At 38.8% G+C, this 12,956-nt stretch overlaps 1 protein-coding gene across 2 annotated transcripts in view; it reads right to left on the minus strand.

The window, feature by feature from the left end:
* Window positions 1-12,956, minus strand: part of LOC133562234 (RNA-binding motif, single-stranded-interacting protein 3-like) — a 489,591-nt gene that overhangs the window by 312,496 nt on the left and 164,139 nt on the right. For both annotated transcript variants that reach the window (XM_061916235.1, XM_061916236.1), the window contains exon 2: window positions 8,572-8,741. In XM_061916235.1, coding sequence (XP_061772219.1) covers window positions 8,572-8,741 — 170 coding nt within the window. The remainder of the gene's footprint in view (window positions 1-8,571; window positions 8,742-12,956) is intronic.

Genomic DNA, 12,956 nt, shown 5'->3' on the forward strand with positions numbered 1-12,956 from the left:
TGTCTTTGGAAGCCGGAGTACCCGGAGGAAACCCACGCAGTCACGGGGAGAACATGCAAATTCCAAACAGAAAGATCCCAAGCCAAGGATTGAACTCAGGACCTTTGTATCGTGAGGCTCAAGCATTAACCCCTGTCCCACCATTCTCCCCCTACATATATATATATAAAGCTAAATAAGGCACCAGCGCCCCCCGCAATCTCAAAAGATAATAAGCGGTACAAAATGGATGGATGGATATATATATACATATATATGGATATATATATATATATATATATTTATATATATATATATATATATATATATATATATATATATATATATATATATATATATATATATATATATGTATATATGTATATAGGGACGGCGTGGCGCAGTTGGAGAGTGGCTGTACGCAACCCGAGCATCCCTGGTTCAATTCCCACCTAGTACAAACCTCGTCATGTCCGTTGTGTCCTGAGTAAGACACTTCACCCTTGCTCCTGACGGGTGCTGGTTAGCGCCTTGCATGGCAGCTCCCTCCATCAGTGTGTGAATGTGTGTGTGAATGGGTAAATGTGGAAGTAGTGTCAAAGCGCTTTGAGTACCTAGAAGGTAGAAAAGCGCTATACAAGTACAACCCATTTGTCATTTATATATATACATATACATATATATATATATATATATATATATATATATATATATATATATATACAAACCCCGTTTCCATATGAGTTGGGAAATTGTGTTGGATGTAAATATAAACGGAACACAATGATTTGCAAATCATTTTCAACCCATATTCAGTTAAATTTGCTACAAAGATAACATACTTGATGTTCAAACTGATAAACATTTTTTTTTTTGCAAATAATCATTAACCTTAGAATTTGATGCCAGCAACACGTGACAAAGAAGTTGGGAAAGGTGGCAATAAATTCTGATAAAGTTGAGGAATGCTCATCAAACACTTATTTGGAACATCCCACAGGTGTGCAGGCTAATTCGGAACATGTGGGTGCCATGATTGGGTATAAAAGCAGCTTCCATGAAATGCTAAGTAATTCACAAACAAGAATGGGGTGAAGGTCACCAATTTGTAAGCAAATTGTCGAACAGTTTTAGAACAACATTTCTCAATGAGCCATTGCAAGGAATTTAGGGATTTTACCATCTACGGTCCGTGAAATCATCAAAAAGTTCAGAGAATCGAGAGAAATCACTGCACGTAGGCGATGATATTACGGACTTTTGAACCCTGAGGCGGTACTGCATCAAAAACCGACATCAGTGTGTAAAGGTTATCACCACATGGACTCAGGAACATTTCATAAAACCACTGTCAGTAACTACAGTTGGTCGATACATCCGTAAGTGCAAGTTAAAACTCTACTATGCAAAGCCAAACCCATTTATCAACAAGATCCTGAAACGGCGCCGGCTTGGCTGGGCCTGAGCTCACCTAGGATGGACTGATGCAAAGTGGAAAGGTGTTTTGTGGTCTGACGAGAACCCCCTTTCAAATTATATTTGGAAACACAGGACGTGCTGTCCTCCAGAACAAAGTGGAAAAAAAACATTCGGATTGTTATAGGCGGAAAGCTCAAAAGCCAGCATCTGATGATGCTGTGTTCCAGATTTAAGTTATTTACCGAGATTGAGTGAGTCTATGGCTTTGCAGTTTGTTTATTTTATATATATATATATATATAATATATATATATATATTTTTTTTAATTTATTTATTTATTTTTATTTTTATTTATTTATTTATTTATTTATTTATTTTTATTTTTTTTTTTTTGCATTCTATTTTAGTTAGTTTGAATTTACAACCATCTGGCGCTGTTTTGTATGGTTTGTATACTGTTTTGTACTGTTACTTTGATTATTATTTTCAACTGTAGGATTAAATAAGCTTTGCTTCTTCCTACTCCTTTTCGAACATGTTGAAAAGAGAAACTGGAAATTGTGATGTATCATGTTGTATGCTTGCATGTTCGAAATAAACTCAAACTCAACTGCTTTTAAATGTTGAAATTTATAAATAAAGGTTTATAAAAAAAAAAAAAGAAGTGTTCAGTTAATCATGTGACCGCCTAGTTCTGTTTGAGTGTTGAAACATAGTCAAACGTCACCAGTGACTGCATTTGATTGGTGAAACGCAGGCATGTGATAGATCCTACTTTAAAGGTCTGTCTGACAAACCAAAACAAACAAAGCGTGCATTAACAGTTCGATAAAAATCAGTAACGGGTAGCGAGCTGAATGTAGATAAATTGAGCGGAGTAAAAGTAGCATTTCTTCTCTATAAATATACTCAAGTAAAAGTAAAAGTATGTTGCAATAAAACTACTCTTAGAAATACAATTAATCCCAAATAGTTTCTCAAGTAGATGTAACGGAGTACCCACCACTGCCTGCTTCACTATGCAAACTTTTCAGTGGCAAACCATATTGAACAACCAATTAAATTCGTAAATCGAGGTTCCACTGTAATACCCATCCATCCATCCATTTTCTACCGCTTGTCCCTTTCAGGGTAGCAGGGGGTGTTGGAGCCTACATTACATTTTAAATCATTAAAAATGTTAATCCCATACAGATTTACTGACGGACAAAGCAGACAACATTGCTCTTGTTTAAAGCTTTATATTCGGCACACATTCAGCTCTGTTGCCAAAATGTTGAAAGTGTGTCCACAGTTGGACTACCACGGGGGTGATTGGAAATGTCAGCTGACAACAGCACTTTTCTCTGACACTCTTAGAACTGGCACAAAGACAGAAACGAGGGTGGTACTGGTGGGAGGGAGCAGACAGTGTCATGGAAAGAGTAGATGAGAAGGATAGCAAAATGTGAAGGCGGACAGTTGTACCGGTGGGTCGATTGGCACCACAAAGCCATGATAATAAAAATAAAGATGTCAAGTTAGAAGAGCGTGTTTTTTTTTTTGTGTGTGGCAGCAAGAGACTGTCCTGTTCTTTATTTAAACTATCTACATAAAAAGAAAGTATTTTAGTATGGTGCTGCTTTTTTGACGGTGCATCATTTCGAGTGTGTTGGCTGTGTTTGTGTTGTGCGCAGATATTCGGGTCAAATGTGCACATCATGGCCATGAGTGGCAGGAAAGAGCCACTCAGTGTGTTTCCGAAAGCCGGAAAGACTTGGAAAGCCAAGGCTGAGGCGGCTGCCCAAAAGTACACACACAGGCCGTCTCCCACAGTGACCTTTTCCGAAATGTTACTGGCCACTTGGCACAGTGACTGGGGCTCTAATGAAACTTTTATTGGCCCCCATTTCTCACCCCGTTTCTCCAAAACGCCTCCAGGGCGAAACTGAAATATTGCAGTCTCTAGCTGCAGAAGGGCAAGTATGGTTGGTTGGTGTGTGTGTGTGTGTGTGTGTGTGTGTGTGTGTGTGTGTGTGTGTGTGTGTGTGTGTGTGTGTGTGTTGCACTCTTCTGATTTTTATATCATTTTGTTCTCATATTAAAATTGCCAAGGAGGCAGTTTTTAAATAAAGGGTGTTAAAGGAAATTGAAACCTCTCAGATTACAAGTCATAAGAGTGTGTTATAGACATGGACGGAGCATAATTATTATCCATAATTGCGTTGTATTATGGAAAGCAATTTTTAAAAGGTATTGGTTTAATGTCGCTTTGGGCATACGCACACTTCGCCATTTGCTGAATACTTCCTCCCTCAAGTTGCCCTCGTGACAGCCATGGCTTTTATTCTACAAAACCCAAAACCAGTGCAGCTGGCACTTTGTGTAAACCGTCAATAAAAACAGAATACAATGATTTGTAAATCCTTTTCAACCTGTATTCAATTGAATAGATTGCAAAGACAAGATAATTAACATTTCATCTGGAAAACTTAGTTAATTTTTGAAAATAAATGATAAATAGGTTGTACTTGTATAGCCCTTTTTTACCTGCAAGGTACTCAAAGTGCTTTGACACTACTTCCACATTTACTCATTCACACACACATTCACACACTGATGGAGGGAGCTGCCATGCAAAGCGCTAACCAGTACCCATCAGGAGCAAGGGTGAAGTGTCTTGCTCAGGACACAACGGACGTGACGAGGTCGGTACCAGGTGGGGATTGAACCAGGGACCCTCGGGTTCTGCCACTGCGCCACGCCGTCCCTAAAATATTAACTCATTTGGAATTCGATGCCTGCAAGATGTTTTAAAAAGCTGGCTGAAGTGGCAAAAAAGACTGCGAAAGTTGAGGAATGCTCATCAAACACTTATTTGAAAAATCCCACAGGTTAACAGGCTAATTGGGTAACAGGTGGGTGCCATGCTTGGGTATAAGAGCAGCTTCCATGAAATCCTCAGTCAGACACAAAAGAGGTTGGGACGAGAGTCACCATTTTGTGAACAAATGCGTGAGCTAATTGTAGAACAGTTTAAGAACAACATTTCTCAACGAGCTATTGCAAGGAATTTAAAGATTTCCCCAGCTACGGTCCGTAGTATCATCAACATGTTTAGATAATCTGGAGAAATCACTGCTTGTGAGCAATGATATTACGAACCTTGGATCCCTCAGGCGGTACTGCAAAGGCTATCACCACATTGGCTCAGGAACACTTCTGAAAACCACTGTCAGTGACTACAGTTTGTCGCTAGTGCAAGTTAAAACTCTTCTATGCAACGCAAAAGTCATTCATCAACAACACCCAGAAACGCTGCCGGCTTCGCTGGGCCCGTTCTCATCTAAGATGGACTGATTCAAAGTGGAAAAGTGTTCTGTGGTCTGATTGTTTTTGGAAACTGTGGACAAGGTGTCCTCTGGAACAAAGAGGAAAAGTATCATCCGGGTTGTTCTAGGCGCAAAGTTGAAAAGCCGGCATCTGTGATGGTATGGGGGTGTGTTAGTGCCCAAGGCATGGGTAACTTACACATCTGTGAAGGCACCATTAATGCTGAAAGGTAAATACAGATTTTGAAGCAACACATGTTGCCATCCAAAGCAACGTTATCATGGACGCCCCTGCTTATTTTAGCAAGACAATGCCAAGCCACGTGTTACAACAGCGTGGCTTCATCGTAAAAGAGTGGGGTTGGTAGACTGGCCTGCCTGTACTCCAAACCTGTCTCTCTTTGAAAATGTGTGGTGCATTATGAAGCCTAAAATAAGCTGTACATCAAGCAAGAATTTGAAATAATTCCATCTGAAAAGCTTCAAAATTTGGTCTCTTCAGTTCCCAAAGGTTTACTGAGTGTTGTTAAGAGAAAATGCCATGTAACACAGTGCTAAAAAATATGCCAACTCTGTTTCAATGTGTTGCTGCCATTGAATTTTAAGTTAATAAATGAATAAGTTGAAAAGGATTTGTAAATCATTGTTTTTATTTAAAAATTTCACAATGTGCCAACTTAACTGGTTTTGGGTTTTGTACTATTTTCATGCAATATGTCTGACTGCTGATTATTTCTAAAAAAAAATTGTCATTGTTATTATTTCTACAGTGGAAGGTGGGAATGTCAATAGTTAATTTTAAGAAGATATTTTCGAGGGAGGGAGCAAGCTGTAGTTTTGACTTATGTATAAATGTGAGTCTTTGTTGTCATAAGCTCTCATGACAGTTATTAGTGTATTGTACTTTATTTATTTTCCTGTCGAGCGCTCTTATTTTATTTCCACTTCCTGTTTGCCTCCATTTGTCACCACTTTTCCTCTGGTCTAAGCTCCTTCACCTGTGGCAGATTGGCAACTGTTGTTTTTGTTTTGTCAGCAATGATCCACTCCTGTTGCTGAAGCTGGTGCTCCCTTAAATGCATTTGTACTTGCATTAGCCTACTGTCTCTGCACCCAGGGGTGGCACCGACAGCTCCAAGCCAAAATGTTACACTTAATATTTGATTCATTTTAAGAATTAAATGGTAAATGGGTTGTACTTGTATAGTGCTTTTCTACCTTCAAGGTACTCAAAACGCTTTGACACTACTTCCACATTCACCCATTCACACACACATTCACACACTGATGGAAGGAGCTGCCATGCAAGGCGCTAACCAGCACCCATCAGGAGCAAGGGTGAACGGACGTGACGGGGTTGGTACTAGGTGGGGATTGAATCAGGGACCCTCGGGTTGCGCACGACCACTCTCCCACTGCGCCACGCCGTCCCTGAATTGTGTCGCTTATCTTTAATAAGCTGCAAGGAGCAGTCACATTACACTCATTCCATAACCTGGAACTGTGCTTGGCCCATTAGACTATCTTGTTAAAGGGGAACATTATCACCAGACCTATGTAAGCGTCAATATATACCTTGATGTTGCAGAAAAAAGATCATATTTTTTTAACCAATTTCCGAACTCTAAATGGGTGAATTTTGGCGAAATAAACGCCTTCGTATTTATCACTCTCGGAGCGATGACATCAGAACGTGACGTCACCTAGGTAGTCAATCGGCCATTTTGTCAAACACATTATACACATCGAGTCAAATCAGCTCTTTTATTTTCCATTTTTTCGACTGTTTTCCGTACCTTGGAGACATCATGCCTCGTCGGTGTGTTGTCAGAGGGTGTAACAACACGATCAGGGACGGATTCAAGTTGATTTACATAGAATGTGCATCGATTAGCACGACATGCTAATCGATGCTAACATGCTATTTACCGGCGATGCTAAGGCAGACATGGCACAGAGATGTATGGATAACCTGCAGATGCATTTTCAACGATAAAGTCAAAGAAATCACACAGGTGAGTTTTGTTGATGTTATTGACTTATGTGCTAATCAGACATATTTGGTCGCGGCATGACTGCCAGCGAATCGATGCTAACATGCTATTTAGGTTAGCTGTATGTACATTTGAAACTATATTTACATCCAGCGTTTCCTTCCACCCAAATTTAATGCCAACAAAAACTTACCAATCGACGGATTTAAGTTGATCCAGTGTCACAAGATGCGAAACTTCCGATTGTCGGTCTGCACATTTTACCGGCGATGCTAAGGCAAACATGGTCGAATAGCGTCAATAGCTATTCGCTCAATACCTTCAGTTTCTTCTTCAATTTGGTTTTCGCTATCTGCCTCCATACTCCAACCATCCATTTCAATACATGCGTAATCTGTTGAATCGCTTAAGTCGCTGAAATCCGAGTCTGAATCCGAGCTAATGTTGCTATATCTTGCTGTGGCAACCGCCACGTTGTTTGTATAAAATTGAACTACGTTCATGTTGTTTATAATGTTGTTTATAATGTGTATTTATAATAAGTTGTGCAAAGGACATTTTATAATTTTCGGAAGTTTATTTTGTACTTGAAATTGTTTATAGGGTTAGGCGCAATAAGTGTTTAACTTCAGCCCAAACCCTTTCGGTCTGCAACATTTTTTATTTTCAATCTATGAATGTACAACTGTTTGTTTGCTTTGTTGACCATTGACCGAAGAACAATAAACATTAAACATTAAACATATATGACAAAATGTGACGATGTTAGCATGATAAAAAGTCATATATATTTGAATAAAGTTGTGGGCATCACTATGTGACGTCACAGGAAAATGGAGACTGTCTTCGCAGATAGTGAAAATCAGGCACTTTAAAACCTTTTTTTTAGGGATATTCCGGGACGGGTAAAATTTTGAAAAAAAATAAAAAAAATAAAATAAGCCACTCGGAGCTGATTTTTATTGGTTTTAACCCTTTTAAAATTGTGATTATGTCCCCCTTTAAAGAAAAAATGTGTAAGAAATAATTGATTTTCCAGTTTGTCTTTAAAGCACACTAAAATGTGTGCAGGCAGCCTATTTGTTCAAACAATCCAAACAAGAAATATCCACACTCTGGTTCGTTATACGGTTGTGTGCAAGGCTTTACCAGAGCAACCCTTAGTTATTCAGGAAGGAACTGGACATTTACATGGAAAGTGTGCATGGCAATGTGAAGGCTCACAATTTTAGAACAATAACATCTGTCAAGAGCACTGATGTGCACCATGAAGGGCTTGTGCCCATTGTGCAATTATTACTTCCATCACATTTTACCTAAAAATGCTACGGCCTAAATATCTTTTACTAGTACATTCATTGTTTAAAATAGGCCTATTACCTTCAGATGCTCCATTCTCATGTAATAATAGAGAGAAATGTATATTGTAGCTGCACATTTTTGTTTGCGGCAAATGATCTTTCCCATATTGGCCATAACCAAAGTCATCACATGTAAAATCCGTTTGTCATATTGCCGCCATAACTATCTTTATATGCAATACAATTAAAATTCCATTCAGACTAATTTTATAGTCGTTAACACAGAGAAAATACAGTGGAGTGCTCAGTGTGTTATCATCGGTGTGTGGAGGAACCACTGCAGAGGGGAACGGATGGGTTAGGCTCAGCTGGGTTGTGTTATTTCCTCTCAGGAAGCACAGAGGTGGGACGTGGATGTCGAGTGCAAACTGTTGATGCTCATTACAAGCTTCCATTGGAGTCACGCAAAACTAATTACAACTTGCTGAGCACAACTGATGAGGAACGGCGTGAACTCTGTGCTAAAGGACGCTGGTCAAACTGAATAGAACGGAGCAGGAACTCACGGCTGGCAGAGTTTGATGAGGTCTTGGTCAGTGGTAGCGGGCGGCAAGCCTCTGATGTACAGGTTTGTCTTACTTAGTTGCTCCACCAAACCACCTCCTTGACCTCCACCTCCTCCTGTGGTGCTGGGGCTGGGTGGAGCCATGGGTGGAGGGGGAGGAGCATAGGACTGCTGTAGAAACAAGAGAGACCATGAAATGTCAGAATAGAAAACACGAAGGAAAATGTGTTCAAAGACATGAAAACGTGTACTTTATAAAACAGGCACCTGGCATTACACAGCTTTGTTAAATATTTACAAATATGATATTTGGCTGGTACTTTTGCAAAAAAACAACAACAAAAAAACAAACATTAAAAACACATTATGTGGTGTACCACAGGGCACACTTCCTTTACCTCTTGTATTTAGTTTAAAGACAACAGAGAGCTAAATTTCAGGAAACTTTGTCATTCCAGCACACATGAAACTATTTTTTGTCATACGTTATATTTCCACCAAACGATCCATTTGGCAGAAGTATGAAGGAAGGCAAGATTGTTTTACAAATATTTTTGCAATGCCTCCATGGTTTGATTTCAAAATGTCAGAACTTATGCAGATCCCAAATAAACAACAGCAGCTGCCTATAGGTAAGAACAGCTGGTTTTGCATAATAGAGCCCTTTTAAGGATGCACACACACAAGGCCATTTCAACCATGCTGATCTCGAACATGACAAGATCGGTAGATTGTGAGTTCGAACCCCGGCCGAGTCATACCAAAGACTATAAAAATGGGACCCATTACCTCCCGGCTTGACACTCAGCATCAAGGGTTGGAATTGGGGGTTGAATAACCAAAAATGATTACCGGGCGCGGCCACCGCTCCCGTGCAAAAGCAGAACCTAGTAACTCACTTCTAGAGATACCCTTGAGATACTAGGTGTTTCTGTTGTATCTACGCGGTTATGTGGTAGTTGCTAGGTCCTGCCATGCGCGTAACAGCTTACTTACGGAACAAATTACAATATCGCATACACTAATGTAAAGCATATCACCTAGTAACTCCAAAATTATTATCAGCTCAGTTTTGACCAAAGTTGAGTTACTGGGTTTTGCCTTTGGACAGGAGACCGCTGCTGCTCACTGCTCCCCTCACCTTGCAGGGGGTGATCAAGAGGGATGGGTCAAATGCAGAGAATAATTTTGCCACACCTTGTGTGTGTGTGACAATCGTTGGTACTTTAATTTTTTTTAACAAGCAACGTGAGCACCAGCAGATGCAATTGTTCCTCATGTGGGACCATTCATTAAAGCCATGTGCATTTCCTTTTTTTTTTTTTGTTAAAAAAAAAAGATAATGCAATTTGTATGATAAAAAATACATGCCAATGCAATGTATGGTGTAATTTAGACTCAAAAACTCCTTTCTCCCACACGCCATTAAACTGTACAACTCCTCTCTGGGAGGTTGAGGGGGATACTAGGATGACAGGGGATGCAAAGCAATAATAATACTGAAATAAACTGCAACAAAAAACAGTGCAATTAACAGTGCAGTACATTTTAAAGGTGCAAAATACACATCACATCTTTCATAATATCGACAGTATTATCTTCATGACATGGTCACTACTGCCTAGTTTCTCTTGTTATTTTCTTTATTGTTTTTGGTGCTAAAAAAGAAAGGTTTAAAGTCATCCAACACCTCCAATCACTGTCCCAGAAAACCTCAAATAAAGCCAGAAATCTTGGGATTATTTTAGATTCTGATTTACATTTCAACAGTCACATCAAATCAGTAACAAAATCGGCCTACTATCACCTCAAAAATGTAACAAGACTTAGAGGGCTCATGTCAGCTCAAGACTTAGAAAAAACTTGTACATGCCTTTATTACCAGTAGGCCAGACTATTGTAATGGTCTCCTTGCAGGTCTTCCCAAAACAACTGTCGGGCAGCTACAGCTTGTTCAGAATGCTGCTGCTAGAGTTCTAACAAAGACCAAAAAATGTGAGCACATTACACCAATTCTTAAATCCTTACGTTGGCTACCCTGTACATCAGAGAATTGATTTCAAAATCATTCTGCTCACATAGAAATCACTACATGGTCTAGGGCCGAAGTACATCACTAATATGCTCCCACTATATAAGCCCTCTAGATCACTAAGATCTTCTGAGACCAATATGTTAGCGGTTCCCAGAGTAAACTCAAATCAAGGGAGAGCATCATTCAGTCACTATGCAACAAATAGCTGGAATAAACTTCCTGAAGGTTGTCTCGCTTTCCCCAACTTTGACTACTTTTAAAACAAAACTGAAAACTTTTATGTTCACCTTAGCTTTCAGCTAAATCTTTTAATCTTTTAACGTCTGTGCTGTTTTTATTTTTATTGTCTGCATTTTAATTTTGCTTTCATTTTATTTCATTTCAGATTGTTGTATGTGAAGCACTTTGAGTCTGCCTTGTGTATGAAAAGTGCTATACAAATAAAGCTGCCTTGCCTTGCTTTTTTTTTACTGATATATTTCTATTGTTACTGTTACTTTTTCTTTTTATTCTTATTGTTATATTTTCAATTTTATTTCCATTTATACCTTCATTATTTATTTTTATTTTTTTTAAATTATATCTTAAATCTGCACAGTGCAGCTTGAATTTTAATTTTCCTGAGGGAACTCTCCTGAAGGAATCAATAAAGTACTATCTATCCATCTATCTATCTGGGGGTTAATTGTGTGACTGAAATGTGTGCATTGTGTGTAATTAGAGTTGGCCAGATAAAAGGATTTTCATAACCTCTTAAATACATTTTAGTTCACAATTGTAGTTTAATCTTAGGAACAAACATGCATTTTTATAGTTGATACTTCATACGCAAACAAACAATTGACGTCAAACACTACGATATATTTCATTCACGGGTACCTCTCAGTCATTGCAATGCAGGTGAACAAATGACGCCATGCACTCTTAATTGTTTCCTACTAGTTCAACAACACATCCCAGTGTTGACCTCAAGACTTTATTGGTTGACCATTTCTGGCAGTGCAGGGACTAATGAATGTTTGGAGCATGGGTTCAGAGTGCACGCCCACCTCTTCCTGCCAGCTGTCTTTGGCAGACTAGTAGGAGGAAGTAAACAAGCTTGATGGCTCACACAGCAACAGCAATCACAACATTCTCTGTGCTCTCTTAATGTTTGGAGTGAAACAGCCATGCTGGCTCTAAAAGACGTCTGGTCTCAACATTGGTTTCACTAATGGGACCTGGATGGAACAAAATCAAGAACCTGCAGCAACGGAGATGAACACCAGCCAGTTTCACTATGTGCCAAGATAATAAGTGAGAGACAGGCAAGGAAGATGACATATGAGAAAGCGTGTGTGTGTGTGTGTGTGTGCGTGGTCGGTTTCATATGGAAGAGCCGGTGTTTGTGTTAATGACACACTAAAACAGAGCTAAAAGCATCAGTGATATTAATCCAGTATCTGCATTTCTCACAACCTGTTGTTCATGATTCGTAACAAACTTTACAAAATGTTTACATTTATTCAGAGTTTCCTCCAAAAACATGTTTGTTTTTTGGGGAATTTGGCCCATCAATCAATCATCCATCCATCCATTTCTTACTGCTTGTCCCTTTCTGTGTCACGGGGGGTGTTGGAGCTTATCCAAAATCCTTGAAATGTCTACAAATGCACCAAGACTGACAACGACAATAATCAAAGTCATGTTTACTTACGTAAACGTTGCAGCACGTGTGACGTCATGATGTCATGTCCGCATGCAGGTCGGATTGCGTTCACATTAGATTTGTTTGTAATGTATATGCCTACTAAAAGTAACTGTGTGCATTGTTATAAACCCCAATAAACTTGTTTTGAATACAAAATTTCATCCATCCATTCATTTTCTACAGCTTGTCCCTCTCTCTAGAGCGGTGGTTCTCAACCTTTTTTTCAGTGATGTACCCCCTGTGAACATTTTTTTAATTCAAGTACCCCCTAATCAGAGCAAAGCATTTTTGGTTAAAAAAAAAGAGATAAAGAAGTAAAATACAGCATTATGTAATCAGTTTCATCAGTTTCTGATTTATTAAATAGAATAACAGTGTAAAATATTGCTAATTTCTACTGGTCTATCTTGAACTATCTGGAAAAAAAGATATAAAATAACTAAAAACTTGTTAAAATATAAAAAAGTGATTCAATTATAAATAAAGATTTCTACACATAGAAGTAATCAACTTAAAGTGCCCTCTTTGGGGATTGTAATAGAGATCCATCTGGATTCATGAACTTAATTTTAAACTGTTTTTTACAAAAAAAGAAATCTTTAACATTACTTATGGAACATGTCCACACAAAACATTTTGCTGTCAACACTGAATATTGAAC

The sequence above is a fragment of the Nerophis ophidion genome, linkage group LG11 (assembly GCF_033978795.1).
Source record: "Nerophis ophidion isolate RoL-2023_Sa linkage group LG11, RoL_Noph_v1.0, whole genome shotgun sequence".
Taxonomy (NCBI): Eukaryota; Metazoa; Chordata; class Actinopteri; order Syngnathiformes; family Syngnathidae; genus Nerophis; species Nerophis ophidion.